Here is a 19,145-nt window from a genome sequence, read left to right as displayed (position 1 = left end):
TGATCTTCCATCCATTCCTCAGATTATTGCAAAGATGAATGGTCATAGTGACTGCAATACTGAGGAAAGAAGGAATCCAGAGCTTTCATTAATTGCGGGACCTACTTATCAAGGCAGTTCCTTTCAAATAGACAGATTTAATTTTTAAGCCCTGTCAGTTCTCTAAGACATGGCTTTGTAGTAAACTGGGACAAGTTCCCTTGTTCCTATGAAGGATCTCAGGAGTCTGAATCTGCTTTGTTTGCAAAGCACAGAAACTTCAAGATGTCCATTCATGTTTTCTCAGTGGCTAATTCTGCAACACCTACATAAACTGGCAAGGTGGTACCATGAGTACCTTCCTCTCTCTTTAGTTCAGAACCTCGTAGATTTTTGTCTAAGAGCACTCACCTATTCATTTCAGTAACAAGTACGCAGGGCAAGCTGAACGTGCAAGCAAATTGACTGAACCCAGAAACTTCCTTCCCATAGAATGACAATTCGGAGGTGCTATTTTTGGTATTTGTTAAATGAGATGTCCACCAGATAAACCTTTTTGTATTTTTGTTCCACATATTGGAGCCCTTAAATTTGGCTAGTGGATGCTTTTATCTTTCAGTTGGTTGTGCCCTTTGGCTATACGCTTTCTCTTCTGCATTTGCTGAGGATTGCCAGCAGGCTCTGGAGAAATTGGGCCAAAATTATTCCTACAGCTCCCTATTGGAACTGAAGACCTTGTTTCTCAGTTTGCTTCAGGTGGTTTATCTGAGCAGTGGCCACTTCAAAGATTTTCTGCAACAGGATCTGGATTTAATCCAGCCCCTGGCAACCTCAGTTTAGCAGCATCAAAACTAACAGGTTGATTCTGCAGACCTTTGACTACTCTGCTGCTGCTGTGAACTTTCTCTTGTAGCCAAAGAAAAATTTCACAATTCTAAGCATATCTGTATCTGAGCTACACTATTCTATTGGTGTTTCAGGAAGAATGATTCCCTTTAGGTTTCTATCATCCATTCAGGAAATCTTCACAGATTTTTTTCAATCTAGACCTTTGTGAATACTCTGTAATGTCAAGTGTAGGCCCTTTTGTCCTTGAACATTACTTTAAAAATGAGGTTTAATTTAAATCCCTGCGTATCCTGGTTTTCTTCACTATCCTGAGAGACTGACTGGATGCATGACCACTATTCAGTATAGTGAGACTTAGTCTGGAGTTTCTAAGCTCTTCCAGATATACCCTTGACCAAAAACTCGTAGTCCCCTATCACCCTAAAAGTAAAACTTCCTTATTGCAGTTGCATATGTACACCAGATCAGTGCACATTCTTGCAAGAAATACTATATTCAGATTTTCACCAACAAGGTGGCTGTTCAATTTTTTTCCTGAATTTCTCCTTAAAATATTGTTCTCTCTTCTCATTAACCAGGAAATTGGCTTTTCCTCCTTTTTCCTGAGCCTTTTTGCACTAAGGAGGTCACTGTTCACTCCTTAATATCCCTAGGGCCATCAAATTCTATTTAGATAGGACAGCTCCCTTCTGTAAATACTGACACCCATTTGCAATTAAAACGACACCAGAAAGAGAGAGAAAATATTAAAGGCCATCTTGTATTAAGTCTGCCATTGCAAATTTTAGTTTCCACAAGTTTTCTACTCGGGTCACAGGCCTCACTCCGTCTCCACTAGACCCATAGATACTTTATAATGAGGAAATCTGAAGTGCTAGGACTTAGTCCTCATTCTTTTACCAAGCATTCCTAGATAAACGCTATCTTCTGTTTGATTCTGCAGGCTTTCTTTCTTTATGTTAAAAAATTGCATATAATTTTGCATTTCATTCTAATTTTTACTCCCATGGCTTGTCTTTATCATTTATGTGCATTACAGTGTGTCTAGATGACCCCGTCTTGCTTCGGGTCTCAGTGAGCTACATGCTGTCAGTTAGCATCTTTTCCTTCTCCTTGCTATTTTCCAGCAGTTCTGGATTGGCAAATGGACAATTGCCAGAAAATAGATCAATTTTGTCTTACTGGTCTATTATAATGGGGTCTGTTGAGCAGTCCTGTGTGCTCTTTCTTGCTTTGTTTTTTCTTCTTGTTTACTAGTCCCCTTATGCTTTGGAAGTTTTGCCTAGATGAGATGACACCTAATAGTCTCTTAGAGGACCCAATTTCAGTGCTTAAATTGAAATATATAGAGCTCTGTCTCCACAGATAGAAGTAGGCATGGTTAATCCAGTAATTCTGGATTGGCAAAGGGACAGTCTTTGAGAAGACTAATTAGTGGGTAAAACAAAATTGAACTATTTTCTAACTCTGTCAAAAGTAAATGTGTAGTAAATTTCATTTTTTATTTTTTTAAAGGACTGGTATGTATCACTAGTCAGATCACAGTGCTGGGTCAGGTCAGACTCTGCACTGCTGGAAGGTGCAGAGCTGGTGAATAGGATACCTCAGCCTGAACTAAACTCCTTCATGACCAGTAAGGTAATTTCTCTCACAATGAGAAGAGGAGAATTTAAGATGACACTTGCTAAAAATTGTAAAATTTATATTACTATTCATATTACTATTAATGACCAAATTGGCTTATTAAAAAGAAATTAAAAATTCTTTAAATTTTACTTAGTTGTTCGTTTACTTTTTGTGTTTTACTGAGCTTGGACAATAGCACTTAGCTCCCAATTGAAAGGTGCTCTAGATAGCCAAGTACATTAATTATTATTAAGGCTGTGAGTCTGTCACGGACGTCATGGATTCTGTGATTTTTCCAGGACCTCCGTGACTTCGGCAGCAGCTGGTGCAGTGTAGCAGCAGTGCCCGGGGCCACTGCCCCCACCCCTCCCGAGCACCAGCGGTGCCCCAGTCAGGGGTATCTATAGTACAAGTCATGGACAGGTCACTGGCTGTGAACTTTTGTTTATTGCCATGACTTTTACTAAAAATACCCACGTCTAAATCTGAGTCTTAATTATTATCTTTCTCCCTGATCTCCTCCAAGTGGGCTCGCTCTCTCTCTTTCACTCACCTGGGAGTCAACATGGAATCATTTGTGTCAGAAACCCCATGCTCTATGGGGCTACCCAGTTCCATGAACCCATCCCAGCTTTCACCACCCAGCTCACTGCACTCTGGCTGTGCCCTGTGAGCCCTGAGCTGCATACTGTGGAGCTCTCCCCTGGCCACTGGGAATTTTTAAAATCAGGTCCTGGCATCTTAAATTAGGCATCCAAAATTAGTGTATACTTTTGACCTTAATCTCTATCTCAGTTTCCCATCTGTAAACTGATTAGTTTCCAAGTTCTAATCAGTTAAAACTCTCAGAAAATTCTAGTTTTATTCAGATTAGGTGCTGAAAATTTGGGACAGATGGCATTTTCCAAACAAAATAAAGTTGGAATCCAGTTTTAAGTGTGAACCAGAACACAACCTTAACTGTGGCAATCACAGTGGCTCTTCCATAATGTTGCTCTGTTAATTTGCATAGTATTACCGAAAAGCTTTAATTTCCTTTCTCCTTGGAAGTGTGTTCTTTCTAAACTTTTATGTACCATTTGTGATTTCAGGAGTTCAACTTAAGCTTGTTAGCTCCCTGTTTAAGTCTTGGCATGAACGGAATCTCAGAAGACCAAAAGAGCAGCCTCTTTGAAACTGCCCGTAGGGTAACCCTAGACCATGTGTGTAACATAGTTCAAAAACTTCCTGCCAGCCATCAAGTTTTTCAGCCATTGCAGCCAGTTGAGACTTCAGCCTATTGGAGCAAGCTAAGCGATATTTTTGGTAATATAAAATAAAGGTCTTATTCTCTTCATCATACTGTATAACAGTGTTATCACAATAAGTTAGTTCTCTAATGGGATCAAAGATTTTCAGCAGTAAAATATTTTGCCCAAAATGTTTTGTCCGTTAAAGAAAATGTTAACCATGATGGTTTTTATTTCAAGCCTCTAGATTTTACCCTGACATTTTATTTTATAGGAGACACAATGCTGTACCAGACTGTGATGAAACTCTCTCGTGCACTGGCTCAGTATTTGTTGTTACTCTCTAAATTACCAGCATCTCTCTGTATTCCACCTGACAAAGAGACTGACATCCTGAAGTTTGTAGTAATGTCATTAGAGGTAAGAGAGTGATTGTAATAAAAGGTGCAACAGAATGTTTACAAATACGTTCCGTTTCCCTTTAACTTTGAAGTTTCAATAGGAGTTCTGTAGGTCTAGAAGCATTTTGGGCTCTAGGTTTATGTATAAGCATGCATTTCCAATATTCGTTCATTCAGTGGTTACTCTTTTGTGTCAGAGTATATTCTACACATCAGGTGGAATTTAGCAGAGAAAATGGGATAAGAAAAACTGAGATCTTTTTGGTGATTTTGGGGGGTTTTTTGTTTTTGTTTTGTTTTGTTTTTTAAGGGAGACTTTTCACCGCAACTGAGAGAAAGTCTGGCTGCGGGACAGGGAGGTCTTGGCAGTTTGGAAAGTGGCACTGTGGGGCTTGTTGAGAAGATGAATAAACATAATAGTTTACTCAATATATTGCTTATAACTTTTTTTCTAGTTGGAATTTTTTGAATTAGTGACATGCTAATTTACTGTAACAAGAAAAATGAATCCTGCTAGTTTTGGTAGCTGCAAATGTATGTAATGATGTGGATAAAAATAAATTGATCTCATATTTTTGCATATGGGGACCATTTGATATAATGGAAAACTTTTTCTTGTACAGGCACTGTCGTGGCATTTAATACATGAACATATTCCACTAAGTATAGATCTTCAAGCTGCTTTGGAATGCTGCTGCCTGACATTACAGCAACCTGGTCTCTGGAATTTGCTGGCTTCTGCAGTGTATGTGACACAGGCTTGCTCCCTAATTAATTGTGTCAGATTTATAATAGAGGCAGGTGAGTTAAATTTGTACAAATATGGGAGATGCTGCTGAATAAACCAGCAAACCTCACTGATCCTATGCTAAGAATCCTGAAGAAATGCAGAATTTTCTGTCCTTTGAATTTTTTCTTTGCCAAATATGTTTCCACCATGGAAATTAACTTTTTATTTTTTATTTACCTTTGAACTTGCCAGATATCTTGCCAATACAAGTGCTGCTTTGACAATTTTGTGAAAGAATTAAAACTGAGAGGTTTTTTAAATGTTTCTCTGTATTTATCTAATTTAGTTGCAATTGAACCTGGAAACCAGCTTCTTAGTCCAGAAAGGAAGAAGAATACTTCAAAAGGGGTCAATGAGGATGAAGTTGATTCAAATGCTCAAAGTAAGTAAACGAAGAAGTTCTAGTTTGCATGCAATTTTACATAGTTTGTAGAAAATTTGCCAGATTTTCCTCCTTATTTCCGGTTAAAAGCAAGAGGAAGTTGGTTGAGTCTTATCTGCACTAAGGAATTATTTCAAAAAATTCTCACTGTTGGTAACAAATGGTTAAGCTTGCATTACTGTTAGAAAGTGGGGGCCTCTCTACAACAGTTCTCTGACCACAGCAGCCATTTGCAGTACTGTACTGATTGGGTGTGCTCTGTGCAGATTTAACTGACACTGTGTCAATGGAACACTCTTTGAAAAGTGTTATGAGAACCTTAAGTTGTATCTGGACCGATAGTGTAAAAACTATTAACTTGTCATCTGAAGGGTGCCAACTTCAACATTTTACGATTTCATCTTCTGTATTGCACTGTGTTGGGTATGAGTACAAGTCTAGGTGTGGGACTAGGACCTACTGTGATGATATGGCTCATCTGACATTGAGACTCCACTTTAGTTGGTTAGAAATAGGCTTATTCTTATTGGAGTTTTTGTGTCCTCTTACATCTTTAGATTTGTATGTGTTTTGTTATATATTGACTATATTTTACACTGAACTTCATTTTTCTCTCAACTCAGAAGCGAAATATATTACAACAGCTTGTGAAATGGTGGCTGAAATGGTGGAGTGTTTACAGACTGTCTTGGCATTGGGACATAAGAGAAACAACAGTATCCCAGCATTTCTCACTCCTGTCCTTAAGAACATAATCATCAGCTTGGGTAGACTGCCTCTAGTAAACAGCTACACAAGAGTACCTCCCTTGGTACGTGCATTATGGTTTGTTTCCATAGTAGATGAAAAATACTGGCCATTTTTGGATAAAATGAATATAATAATTTGCTAGATCTTCAGTCTTTACACTCAGATTTGGTTGTCCCCTTTTGTCCTTTTTTTTTAAATAGCGCCTGGCAATACTAGCTTTAAAAATATTTTCAAATGTGAATGTCTTCTGTAGAGTGAGAGGTTTGGTTAGAATTATGGGATCGTTTGAGAGTTCCTTGAGTTTCTGTTTGAAACTGTTCCATCTAGTACTTATTAAAAATCAGGACTCTTGGATTTTGTTCACATTTGCTGCTGGCTAACTGTGAACTGGGCAAGGTATTTAGCCCTTCTAGTGCTTAGTTAATGTACCTTAAAATGGCTAGAGAAATACTTCAGAGTTGTTGCAAGATTCCTTAATATTTTTAAAGGACTTTAAGATCCTCTGATTAAAAGTACAAAGCAGAATTATCAGAAGCATTTTTAGCTGTTGTGCGGGAAAGTGTTTCTGAATCTGCATATACTAGTGTTTGACAACCTGGATGCCACAAAGTGTTGAGAGAACACTTTTTTTTTTCCCCTCTTGAGTCAAAAGTTTTTGTTCACTTTGTGCTTTATGCTGCCCTTTGCATGTGGAATACCTTCCCTTAATTTAGTCGGAGAATCCACAACCTCTCCTTTAAATCCTTACCTCAAAAGTGTTTACATTGTACTGTCAACTAAAAGTGGGTCAGTAGAGGGCTTACTTTAAAAGTATATGATTTATATGAAGGATTGGGGGAGAGTGGTGGTGTTTGACTTTTGTTGCAAAGAGTTAGTTATACAGGGAGTCCTCGGACTTATGGCACAATTCATTCCTCAGAGTTGCGTTGTAAGTCAAAACCACTTTTCCCATAGGAATCAGTGGTACGAAGGGGAGATTGGTTTGTGAATCAACACTTGATACACTATTGTCACCACAATAACCCAGATTTTTTTACTAAATGAATGATAGATGACTAATGTTACAACATCAATGTATTTACTGTAAACAGCATTCAAATAAACACACAAACTCACATAGGCTGCTCAGAATGCTGGCAACACAGGCTCAGAAAGCCTGGGAGAATGGCACACATGCTGAGCCTCAGCCAATCACTATTCACGCTTTCTGATTGGCTGAGCAGGGTCAGGAGCCAATCAAAAACAAGCAGCAACCCTACCTGGCAACAAGCTACCCTGCTGCCTCAAAGCCAATCAGAAGTGACCCATTCCAGCTCCATACCAGTATAGTGCAACCAAGAAGTGATTTCAAGCAAACTTTATGCAAATCGAGCACCAGAAGGGTGAAACAAGCATCCTGGGGCGAAAGGGGCAGTCATTTGAAAAGCATCGTAAGTGGCGTCCGACATAAGTAGGGCATCGTAATTCCGAGGACTCCCTGAATTTGGAAAGCACCTTGTACATTGTTGGCACCACTATAATCCAGATTAATAATGTGAGATTGGTTTGATGTCAGTTTGGTATGTGAAACATGGAACTTCCAAGTTTTGCTTACTTCCATTAAATTTAACATCTCATTTTGAAATGCTGCCTTTGCGGAGGAAGGTTGCATTGATTTTTGGGTCATCCGAGACTAGATGGGCTTCTAACCATTAAATATAGGTTTTGTGCATAATATCTTAATTACACAGTTCAGGTTTTAAGGAGAACATGGAATCCTTTAAATGTCAAAGTAATTTAATTGGTTATTACAAGGCACTGCCTCTTTCTTTCTACTGGCCTAGTGTCAGTACTATGCACTATTACTCAGGTAGACCAAATTCATAACTGATCTAAAGACTTCTGAACCTCAGTCCAGTGTGGAGAGAGAGAGAGATATGCTGTGTGGTCTCTAAGTGAAGAGTTTGAGATTTATCACATTCAGATACCTATTTCTGAAATGATGTAAGGGTAGAAAAGAAACCTTGGCTTTTTTATTTACCAAAAGTTTCCCTGTCTGACAACTTTCAGTAAAGAGGAAGAAGTATAATAAGTCTGCAACTAGAAACGGTCAAAAAAAAAGTTTAAACACTTTTTAGTAACAAGATTATCCACTTGTTTTTGTTATTGTTGGAAGAGTTGAGTAATTTTCACTGAGTTATTAGCAGGTTATGTAACACGTGCTTAAAATACCATGAAAAAGACTGTCAAATATATAGTAGGCACATAAAAGTACCGTTTGAATTTAGAATCTTTTTACACATCCTTTGTGCATTAGGATGGGTTATCATTACTATTGGTTTCTCGCAATTTTTAATTCCGAATGTGGTGATCATAGCTGTAATATTAATATAATATTTACTATTTTAAAATAATTAGTATCCTTTTTATATTCCAACAGGTCTGGAAACTAGGCTGGTCACCAAAACCTGCAGGTGATTTTGGCACAGCTTTTCCAGAAATTCCTGTCGAATTTCTTCAAGAAAAAGAAATCTTTAAAGAGTTCATCTATCGCATTAATACATTGGGTAGGTAGACAACATGTTTATGGTTCTTTTGAATACTTATTAGAAGTAGCTCTCAGAAGTATGTAAATTCATAGTTTGGAATGCAGATCCAGGAACAACCTATGTTTATGATAAAAGATAGACCAGGGGTAGGCAACCTACGGCATGCGTGCCGAAGGCGGCACGCGAGCTGATTTTCAGTGGCACTCACACTGCCTGGGTCCTGGCCAACGGTCCGGGGGACTCTGCATTTTAATTTAATTTTAAATGAAGCTTCTTAAACACTTAAAAAACCTTATTTACTTTACATACAACAATAGTTTAGTTATATATTATAGACTTATAGAAAGAGACCTTCTAAAAATGTTAGAATGTATTACTGGCATGCAAAACCTTAAGTTAGAGTGAATAAATCAAGACTTGGCACACCACTTCTGAAAGGTTGCCGACCCCTGAGTTAGACCATCACTGTTTACCCAAATGTGTTGGAGGACAGAAAGAAATTTGGATTGGTGGTGGGACATTTTTAGCATCTTTGATACGTGATGGGAGCACTTGATCTTGTGTCAGATAAACAAGTTTTGGGATATGAGCTTCAGATAAATTAGTTTTCACTATAAAAGCAAAAATGAAGTACAATATTTGATTTCTTCTCAAACTAAAATAGGAAAACCTTACTCTGGGTTGAAACTAAACCAAAATATACTGTGATCATGATTTCATCTTTCCCTTTCGGAGAGCAGGGTTCAAATACTGCTTAATTCCCAAACTAAAATGAATGCATTGGTCTCTTCCTATTTGGGGGTGGAAGAGTGGGAGGTATGTATGTATGTATGTATGTATGTATATCAGTGTTATGAAAAAAACACCCAAAAAATTCAATTTTGGTACTTCATTGACTATCATTTTCTATGTAGAAGTGGAATAGTGGATATTGCAGAGCAGGATAGAATCACTGTAATTCAGTGAGCACTAAATTCAGCTCAGAATTGTAATATGAAATTTTAGTAATACAGGGATTTAACTTTTTGGTGTTGCCAGTAACATTCCTTGTATTGTATAGAAATATCCATTGGGTTTTTTTGCCACGCACCATTACTGTTAGATATACCATTCACAATTCAGGGCAGCTGCACCTGTCTTTTCTCTCTATGGTCCAGCAAGGGAACTCCCTCTTAGGCTTCTGGCTCCCTAGCTGTTACTTCTCTTGGGCGGAGACATGCTTCTGTCTTTCCTGACTGATTTATTTCCAGGCTGCACAGTTCCCTACTTACACTGTGAATTTCCAGCAAGGCAGACTGCCTCAGCAGGTCTTTGCCTTCCTCCCTCAGGGACTATCAACAGTGTAGTGCTCATGCTTCAGTTACTACGTAGCTCTTTCTAAGCTAGTACATTTATTCTTAAGGTGAAAGTATTACAGAAAAACATATTAAAACAATAAAAGAAGCTACACACTGCTAATAAGCTTACTGGCCCCCGTGAATCTGAGTGTGTCTTCTTTATATTGTTTGGGTCTTTAATCTGTCCTCCTGTAACAGGGGATCAGCAGATATAGGGTCCCCTCTTCATGGCGTAGCTTCCAAAGTGTGAGTTTTGAAGTGGGAAACGTGCATTCTTCTTCGAGTGCTGTCCCTGTGGGTGCTCCACTGTAGGTGTCGGTGCGTCCCAGCGTCATTGATAGGAGACTTTTGGTAGCAGTGTCTGGTTGGGGGCCATGTGGTGCTGGCCCCCATCATTTCCTTCTCGACCATCCTCAGCTGCAGGCGGAGCTCCATGAGCGGTGTCTGAAATAGAGCAAAACAAAATAAATTAGATAGTAGAATTAATAGGTAGCTATAGGTAGTGGATAGCGTAGATTTAGTATTAAGTATCAGTTTCAAACTAGTTATCTCCCCCAAAAAATGCGAAGAGATCATCTCCCCTGTTGTTCTTTATAAATAGTTAGACAAAAAAATTAGTAAAATAATGCCAGACTCGCCTGGATTCAAAAGATGCCTGTCTCAGATGGACACTCGTTTAAGGAAGCGATGCCCATCTCAGACAGACACTCACAGTGCGTTCGTTGCTTAGGAGAGATACACGTCCTTCAGAAATGCACACACTGCAGCAATCTCAAAGCCAAAGTGAGGAGAGACCAGGATCTGAGACTAAAAATTATTTTGATGGAAAAATCCCTTACTCCTCCTTTGGACAGTAATAAGAACCAGAGAGAAGACTCTCCAGGAACCTCCTCCCTGGACAGGGAAAGCACCCTAACCTCCAGAAAATCAAGGGAAAGGGATGCCTCACCCTTGCAGAAAGAGCTGTTAAAGAGAACTGTTTCCAGCTGATGGCCAGCAGGGGTAGCACGCTCGACGCTCTGGGCACATCGGGCACTGGCCGCACCGCGAGCACGAATGATAAAGAGAAGGAGTCGAGTGGAAGGCATAAGACTGCCGCCTCCTCCACAGCACTGTCAACCCTAAGGAACTACCCGGTGCCGATGATACCTAAACCAGTGATGTAACCCCCAAGTACAGATTCCATTGGAGCAGTTATCAATAAAGACGAGACCAGCCACATCGGCACCAACTAAAGCGACACACAAGAGGTTGGTACCGAAGCAAGTGCCCATACAGATATATACAGTGCCAATGACCCCAGCCCTAATCAGACCAATAACATCAACACCAGGGGCTCCTATACTTGGCACTGATGACTCCCCAGTACCGTTGACACCGATAAACCAAGATCTTCTGTAGTGAGGAGGAAGAAGATATGGAGGAGGGAGTATTCTACTCAGGTCACTCCTCCCGCCTCCAGTGCCAAACCTCAACCATCACTTACAAATACTAAACCACACCTGTGCAGAGACATGCCACCATAGTTGACCAACCCATGAATGTGCCCACCCTTACCATTCCCAATGCAATAGGCACACTGGAATCCATGGGTGGTGTACAGAGCACAAATGCAAGGGGGACACATCCCTCAAAGGAAGCAAATATGACCACCTACAGAGACAGCCACAGAACCATCGGAGGCACCTGAGGAAACTATAGAAGAGTTGGACGATACACAAGAACTGCCACCAGAACACAACTTCTCTTCATCACCAGATGAGGCAGTCATGCCCCCTTCAACCACGGTGATAAATGATCCAAAACAATTCCAAGAATTGCAGCCGTATCCTCATTTCACCACAAGATGGAAGGATTTATAGCCTTCAGGCATCCAAACACCAAACGATTCCTTTAGGAATTCAAAACATGTACTTTGTAGTCCTCAAACCAACACCAGCATGGGATCTAAACTTCGTACTTAAGAGCCTCACCAAAGCCCCATTCGAACCCCTGGCTACCTGCTTGCTACTGCATTTATCAATGAAGGTAGCATTCCTCGTAGCGATCATATCAGCACGCAGAGTGGACGAGTTCGGGGCCCTTATGGCCCATCCGCCTTACACTGATTTCTTTAAAGACAAAGTGACTTTGAGACCACACCTAAGGTAACTTCATCATTTCACATCAATCAACCTATACATCTCCCTGCACTCTATCCTAAACCACATAGGTCTACTCAGGAATCTGTGCTAAACACACTAGACGTTAGATGAGCACTAGCACTCTACCTAGATTGAACAAAACATTTCCGTAAGACATCAAGACTCTTCATATCCACCACGGAATGATCAAAAGGCACAGCCATCTCAAAACAGAGATTGTCTAAATGGATTTCAAATTGCTAACAAATGTTACCAACAACAGAAGATAGAACCCCCATTACCCAGAGGCTTAGGGCCTATTCAACGAAAGCCATTTCTACCTCAACAGCATTTCTATATAATGTACCAATCAAAGAAATATGCCAGGCTGCAACCTGGGTCTCAGTACACACGTTCACAAACCACTATGCAATCACAAAAGATTCTGAGGCAGATGCAATACTAGGTCTTACGGTACTATCGTCGACTATCCAACCTACTCCGGAACCCAACCGGCCATAATGGGGTACTGTTCTACAGTCCCCTACAGTGGAGCACCCACAGGGACAGCACTCGAAGAAGAGAGGGTTACTCATCTTGTGCAGTGACTGAGGTTCTTCGAGATGTGTCCCCCTGTGGGTGCTCCACTACCACCCTCCTCCCCTCTATTCTGGAGTTCTAAATAGGAGCGTTACGGTAGAGAACGAACAGAGGGGGCTAGGATGCGTGAGCACTAATGGCACCACAAGGCGACTACTGCACACATTCACCCCGACCAGACAGTGCTACCAAAAATCTCTGATCAGCGGTGCCGGGACACACCGTCACCTACAGTGGAGCACCCACTCGGACACACATCTTGAAGAACCTCAGTTACTGCACAAGGGGAGTAACCCTCTCTTCCCTCCCCAGGTATTTCCTAGGAAACCCACTTAACTTGAAAAGTTCAAATTATTTCAAATATTCCTTTGAAGCTCATAACCGTTCCCGGGGTTTACATTAGTCAGGTCTCCTCCCTAGACTCGTTACTTAGAATCCCACAATAATACATAACATTTGCATTTTTAATACAATGAGCCCCTAAGATACTTAAACTTAATTCAAAAAGGTTTTATCCAGGTTATTGCAGTAAAATTAGCATAACTGTCACAGTGCCATCAAGTTGTTTCTTATGTTTGGCACTGACATTGTCAGGCTGTGCCACTTCAAACTTTGTGGATATATCAACATGTCTTCATGGGTCACGACTGAGAATACCAAAGTCAGGACAAGCTGCTGGGAAAAAGGACAGACCCACCCCAAAACTAGTGGTTATTCTTCCATGAGATACACCAACCCAGCAAAAAAAGTAAACTTCTGTCTCACCACACTGGCTAACAAGAAGTCAGAAGTGAAGCCTCCTTAGGTATTCCAGTCCTGGATTCAGCAACCAGACATTAGACTTAATGATGAACGGTTATTTAAAACCAATTTCATCAAACAAAAGGGTTATTCTGATCCCAAAGGCCCAGGTCAATATATAACTCAGATCTTACCCAAGAATCACACTGTTGCCAATCCTTTAGTATCTAAAATCTAAAGTTTTATTTATAAAAAGAAAGAAAGGTCAGAGTTAAAATTGGTTAAAGGAATCCAATACATACAATAATTGCAAAGTTCTTGGATCAGACTTGTAGCAGTGATGGAATAAACTGCGGGCTTGTTAGGTCTCTGGTTGCTTCCAAATCATTGGAAGGTCCTCAGTCCTTTGGTTAGAATGCTCCCATTAGTATAAGCCTATAGTCCAGAGGTTTGAGCAGGAAAGAAGCTGTTTCCAGGGCCTTTTATAGCTTCTGCCAACTGAAGGGAAAACCTATTGTTCTAGTTTGTGGAAAATTACAGGTAACAAGATGGTGTTTGGAGTCGCATGTCCATGCATGCTTGGTTAGTCAGGGTAATGGTTGCTGCTATACTCCAGTTAGAATGTTCAAATGAAAGTCCATCAGGTGTGGCTGGGCGTCTTCTGTGGTCCATTGTGAGTTAAGTGTTCCTTGATGGGCCATTTAACTTGAATAGTCCCTTCAAGATGTGCAGCCTAAATACCTTGTGGGTGTTATCACAGGAACAAACATTTGAAATGCAAATACATAGTTAACATTCATAACTTCAGATACAAAAATGATACATGCATACAAATAGCATAATCGCATTCAGCAAATCATAACCTTTCCATAGACACCTTTCTTGACATACTTTGTACAAGATGTGTTGAAATTATATAGCAGTGGTAGCTACAGTGATCTACATAGTCATATTTTAATCAGATAATATCATACAAGGCTCATTAAAAAGAGCAATGGAGACAATAAGTAAAATGGATGGGTCTTTCCCACCAAATGAGATTTGCAAGGCTGCAACATAGAATTCTCTCTGTGTACTTACAAAAGACCATTGTTTTGATAACACATCACAGAAGAAGATATATTTGACTAATTTATGATTTAAGTCTGTATCCTGTTTGATCACTCTGTACGCTGAGTTGGAAGAATGTTCTCATATTTTATTTATTTTATATGTAAACTTTAGTAGTCAGGGATCTATTTGGGAAACCTTTGCATTATTTGAATTGTGTTTTTTTAAAAAAACCTCTACTTCTGGGAATGTGCTTCCACTGAGAGCTATATATTTTTTAGGGTCATTTGGGACCTTCTACACATTTCTACCCTGCAAAAATGGGTAATTTTGGATGCTTTTGGAGTGTAGTATTTATTATGAAAACCCTGTTCTCAAATTTTTGTTCATTGAGGTTTTATTACTTTTAAACTATAAAATCAAAACTAGAATTGTGTCTGAAAAACAAATCAGAATAGGATCATTTACGTACGCATGTTCAGAATCCAGTTTAGGTAAGAGATGGACATTTTTTAAAGTAGAATTGGAGAAACTTAGGTTACAAAAGTTATAAAAATGACTTAAATTGGAACGGAACCAGTGTGAAATTATTTCTGTGGAAATTACATTTTAAAATGCTGTTTCACATTTGTAATAAAAGCTAGTTTATAGTTGCATTGAAGTAGTAAATAGCCTTATACCTTTGAATACGTTCATAGGGTGGACTAGCCGTACCCAGTTTGAAGAGACCTGGGCTACTCTCCTTGGTGTGCTTGTAACTCAACCAATTGTAATGGACCAAGAAGAAAATCAACAAGAGGTAAAGCCATTCAGTGATATGTTTATGTAGTATAAATGCTTTTCCTTATTGGTAATTTAACTCTGTTAGGCAGACCCTTGCCTACTGTAATACTGCAAGATGACTTCTTTTATAATTAACATTTATCTTCTGGGCTAAAGTCTCTGCCTGTAGGTGAATGGTTTTGGAAAGTCTCTGAGAAAAAATTCAACCATTTTTGAGTTACAGATAAATGAAAGAAATACACTTCAGACCCTAATTGTGATAATACAGGTGCTTAATTTTATTAAGCACAGGCAGAAATTGCCAAAAGATTACAAGAAACCTATTATTGCATCAGAAAAAAGCTGCATCTTTATAATCAAACTCAGGAAATGAACTAATTAAGGTTCCAACAGCAACAATAATTTGGTCAGATTACACATGATATTTTCTATTCCAGTTTTAGTGTTAAAAAGTAGCTTGTTACAATACTGTTTGTTGTAAGATTTAGATCACAAAGTGAGCAGGATGTGTAATGTAGCCCAGTCACTGTTGCTGTTGTATCCTGAACTAACCCATAGATGTCATAGATGGAGAAACCCGCTATGTGGTCCATCTCCCTGCACTTGCAGGCAGCTTGAAAGTACTGTATCAGTAAGATCTTTAAATATGTTTTACTGCAGCATATTTAACAGACAAGGTTATTGAAATTGAACATTTACAAAGTGCTGCAATGCAAACAACTTATTGGAAAATAAATGTAAAATAAAAAGAATAAATATGAATGAATTAGGAAAGGTTGGTATAGGCAGAATGGGGAGAAAGGACGGGCCAGTGGCTAGGTCACTAGCCTGGGACTCTGGGTGATCTAGGTTCAATTTGCTGCCCACCACAGACTTCCTTCGTGATCTCGGGCAAGTCATGTGGTCTCTCTGTGCATCAGTTCCCATCTATAAAATGGGGGCATGTTTACCTACTTCAGACGGTAAATACATTAAAGATTGGGGATGCTCTGATACTATGGCAGTGGGAGTCATATTTTTTTTAAATTGAAGAAATGAGTATCTAAGATAAATGTATAGCATGGAAAAGATTGCTGAATACAGCAAAAATTGGAAAAATTGTTAATGTCTTAACAGTTTTCTTAAGGTGAAAGCATTACAGAGGAAATGTTAAAAACAATAAAAGAACCTTATACAATTGCTAGCTAATAAGCTTACCAGAGATCACCCCTCTTCCCCAACCTCCAACAAGGGTTCTGGTTGCTGTCAGTCCTTCCAACCCTTCCCTAAGGATTGGGGCCCTCCCTTTGGCCAGAAGGTCCTTCCATTTGCAGGATCAGAAAGACTCCCCCCCCCCCCCCCCCCCCCCCCCCACACACACACACACACACACTCTGTTCTTAAATCCTGGAGGGCTGTGGTCTCCTCCTCCACGAAATTGCATACAATCCTTGGCCCACAGTGATATATAAACTTAATACAGTAAGATTTCACATAATTCAATAAGGTTTGACAAGGATATCGCAGGAAATTGTCATATTTGTCACAGTAGTTATTGACTCGAGTATAAATGTATATCATTTGGTTATGATGAATTATATTGTTGCAACTTAATCAGTATCTAAAAAGTGATCACAAAAACTTGGGAATAGATCCATCTGAACTTAGACACAACATGAAAGTAAGTGGATGGTTCTGGAAATATTAAAAAATATCTATCACAAGATTGTAGGTTAAATCCTTATAATTATATTTAGTTCCCAAAGAGTATGAGGCCTCATACAAACTACAACATAGATCAGGAGATTGATGTGGTGGCCAGAGTTCTGATCAGGAAGAAATGTACACTCTCACCAGAAACATTGCCAGAGTCTTTGGGATGTTGCATTCCATTGGACTATTGAGAGAGCATCTGTAGCATCAAGCGATACATTACATTGGTTTTGGTGGAACTTACTCTATGTGAAAATGGAAAATTGTATGTTCACTTTACAGGAAGACACAGAGAGGACCCAAATTAATGTTCTTGCAGTACAAGCCATAACCTCCTTGGTGCTGAGTGCAATGACAATACCAGTTGCAGGCAATCCAGCAATCAGCTGCTTGGAACAGCAGCCCCGCAATAAAGCTTTAAAAGTTCTGGATACAAGGTATTATTTCACCTGTTCTGAAAGCAGATGAAAGTATATTGATAGCTTGATGCAGAGTCATGCACAAGATAGCTTATTCTATTAACAGCACTAATATAGACATGTGGTGTAAAATATAGATGTATATGTTTGTATATATACGTACACACGTTATATTTTGTAAACCCCAAAATGAAACACTACACTATGAGTACATTTACTTTTAACGATAGCTACATCTCTTTTGTTGGCAGAGCAGTTGTCCAATGAAAGCTCTTCATGTTTTTCTAAGCTAAATATGGAAGGAACCCTAATATCACAGTAAACCTTAAGCTCAGGCAAAATTTCAAACTTGTTGAAAAACAACTAAGTGAATATGCAGCTAGAATAGTAAACTAGTAATTTTCATACTTAATTTTACAGGCAAATGCTGGAAAAAACATCTTAAACCATTAATGTGCTTTCTTCTGCGCTTTCAGGTTTGGGAGGAAGTTAAGTGTTATCAGAGGAATTGTGGAACAAGAAATCCAAGCAATGATATCTAAGAGGGATAATATTGCCACTCACCATTTTTATCAAGCATGGGACCCTGTTCCATCACTTTCTCCTGCTACCACAGGTGTGTGCGCAATGGTCATTTATACCAATAATTCTTCAGTCCTGCAGTGAATGAAATGATGGCTGCTTGCTGAAAAAAGTAACTTTTCTTATATGTGATAGAAAAACATTTACAGGAATTACCATATACACTATTCTGAACAAATAATGTAGAAAAAAAGTAGTTTTCAGGTTTATTGGGCATTTGTTTAAAAAGTCCTTTGTCTTTTTATTTTAGGTGGTCTTATCAGCCATGAAAAGCTTTTACTGCAGATCAATACTGAGCGAGAAATGGGAAACATGGGCTATAAACTAGGACAGGTTTGTTCAAGTTAATACATCAAGCCCAAACTTTTTAAAACTTTTTTGTCTTTATTCTCAAAAATCTAGTTTAAGAAGCATTGCTTAACATCCAATTTAGATTTAGTAAACTAAGGCCAATCTTAAATCCTGACTGAAAACAAAACAAGTGAGGTTTTTTTGAGTTGTAAATAAATTTCCTAGCTAGGGAGCACAAGTCCTCCACCAGGATTCATTAAATACTTGTTAGCACCAAGTATAATGCCTTATCAATAATTCTGATGTTTAAATTCATAATTTAAATATTTCATTCCCTGACTAAATTTAAACTCCTTTTGGAAAAATAGTATTCCATTTTAAAAAGGCAGAAATGCATTAGCAAAAACTTCTTCTTAATTTCAAATACTTAATTTAAATAACATTACTATCACTGTTAAAAGATCTAAATTGCCCAAGTTAGTATTTCCAAGTAAGATTATGGAAAATATCAGATTTATGTTGTCTGTCTCTAGGACCCTTGCTTCCCCCTTTATTAGTTGGGAACATTTTAACTTGCTGGATGTCCTATTACTGCCCATTAGCAAGGCATTTGTATTTCCTACAAGAAAATCATTACAGCTATAATATGACAACAATTCCAACATTTTTATTGTAAGACTAGCAGTGCAAAAGTTCTGACTGAGAAGGAACTTCCATTACAAACTACCATTTTTAGGTACTTACTGTCACTGTTCAGGGCAACTGCACCTGTATTCCACCTCCATGGTCCCTTGAGGACACCCACTCTAGTCTCATAGCTCCACAGCCATTACCTCTCTTGGGAAGACCCACATGTCCCGCCCTCCTGACCAGGGTTTTTCCAGGCTGCACAGTTCCCTGCCTCCATTGTGGCCAGTGTCTGCGCTTTGCTTTCTCTCCAGACGCTACTAACAGCATAATTTCTGTAGTTACAAGTTATCACACAGCTCTTTC

General features: G+C 39.1%; 1 protein-coding gene across 5 annotated transcripts in view; it reads left to right on the top strand.

Annotated features, from left to right (window-relative positions):
• The window catches only part of HTT (huntingtin), a 217,061-nt gene that overhangs the window by 158,134 nt on the left and 39,782 nt on the right, over positions 1–19,145 (top strand). For 4 of the 5 annotated variants that reach the window (XM_034772451.1, XM_034772453.1, XM_034772454.1 and 1 more), the window contains 11 exons: positions 2,344–2,466; positions 3,546–3,759; positions 3,958–4,103; positions 4,708–4,885; positions 5,161–5,256; positions 5,880–6,067; positions 8,426–8,552; positions 15,084–15,184; positions 17,143–17,297; positions 17,756–17,895; positions 18,112–18,194. In XM_034772451.1, coding sequence (XP_034628342.1) covers positions 2,344–2,466; positions 3,546–3,759; positions 3,958–4,103; positions 4,708–4,885; positions 5,161–5,256; positions 5,880–6,067; positions 8,426–8,552; positions 15,084–15,184; positions 17,143–17,297; positions 17,756–17,895; positions 18,112–18,194 — 1,551 coding nt within the window. The remainder of the gene's footprint in view (positions 1–2,343; positions 2,467–3,545; positions 3,760–3,957; positions 4,104–4,707; positions 4,886–5,160; positions 5,257–5,879; positions 6,068–8,425; positions 8,553–15,083; positions 15,185–17,142; positions 17,298–17,755; positions 17,896–18,111; positions 18,195–19,145) is intronic. The other variant, XR_004645949.1, reaches the window with a different exon arrangement.

Source organism: Trachemys scripta, chromosome 5 (genome assembly GCF_013100865.1).
Source record: "Trachemys scripta elegans isolate TJP31775 chromosome 5, CAS_Tse_1.0, whole genome shotgun sequence".
NCBI classification, from domain to species: domain Eukaryota; kingdom Metazoa; phylum Chordata; order Testudines; family Emydidae; genus Trachemys; species Trachemys scripta.
Note: the sequence above shows the minus strand (reverse complement) of the source record. Positions and strands in the feature narration are given on the sequence as shown.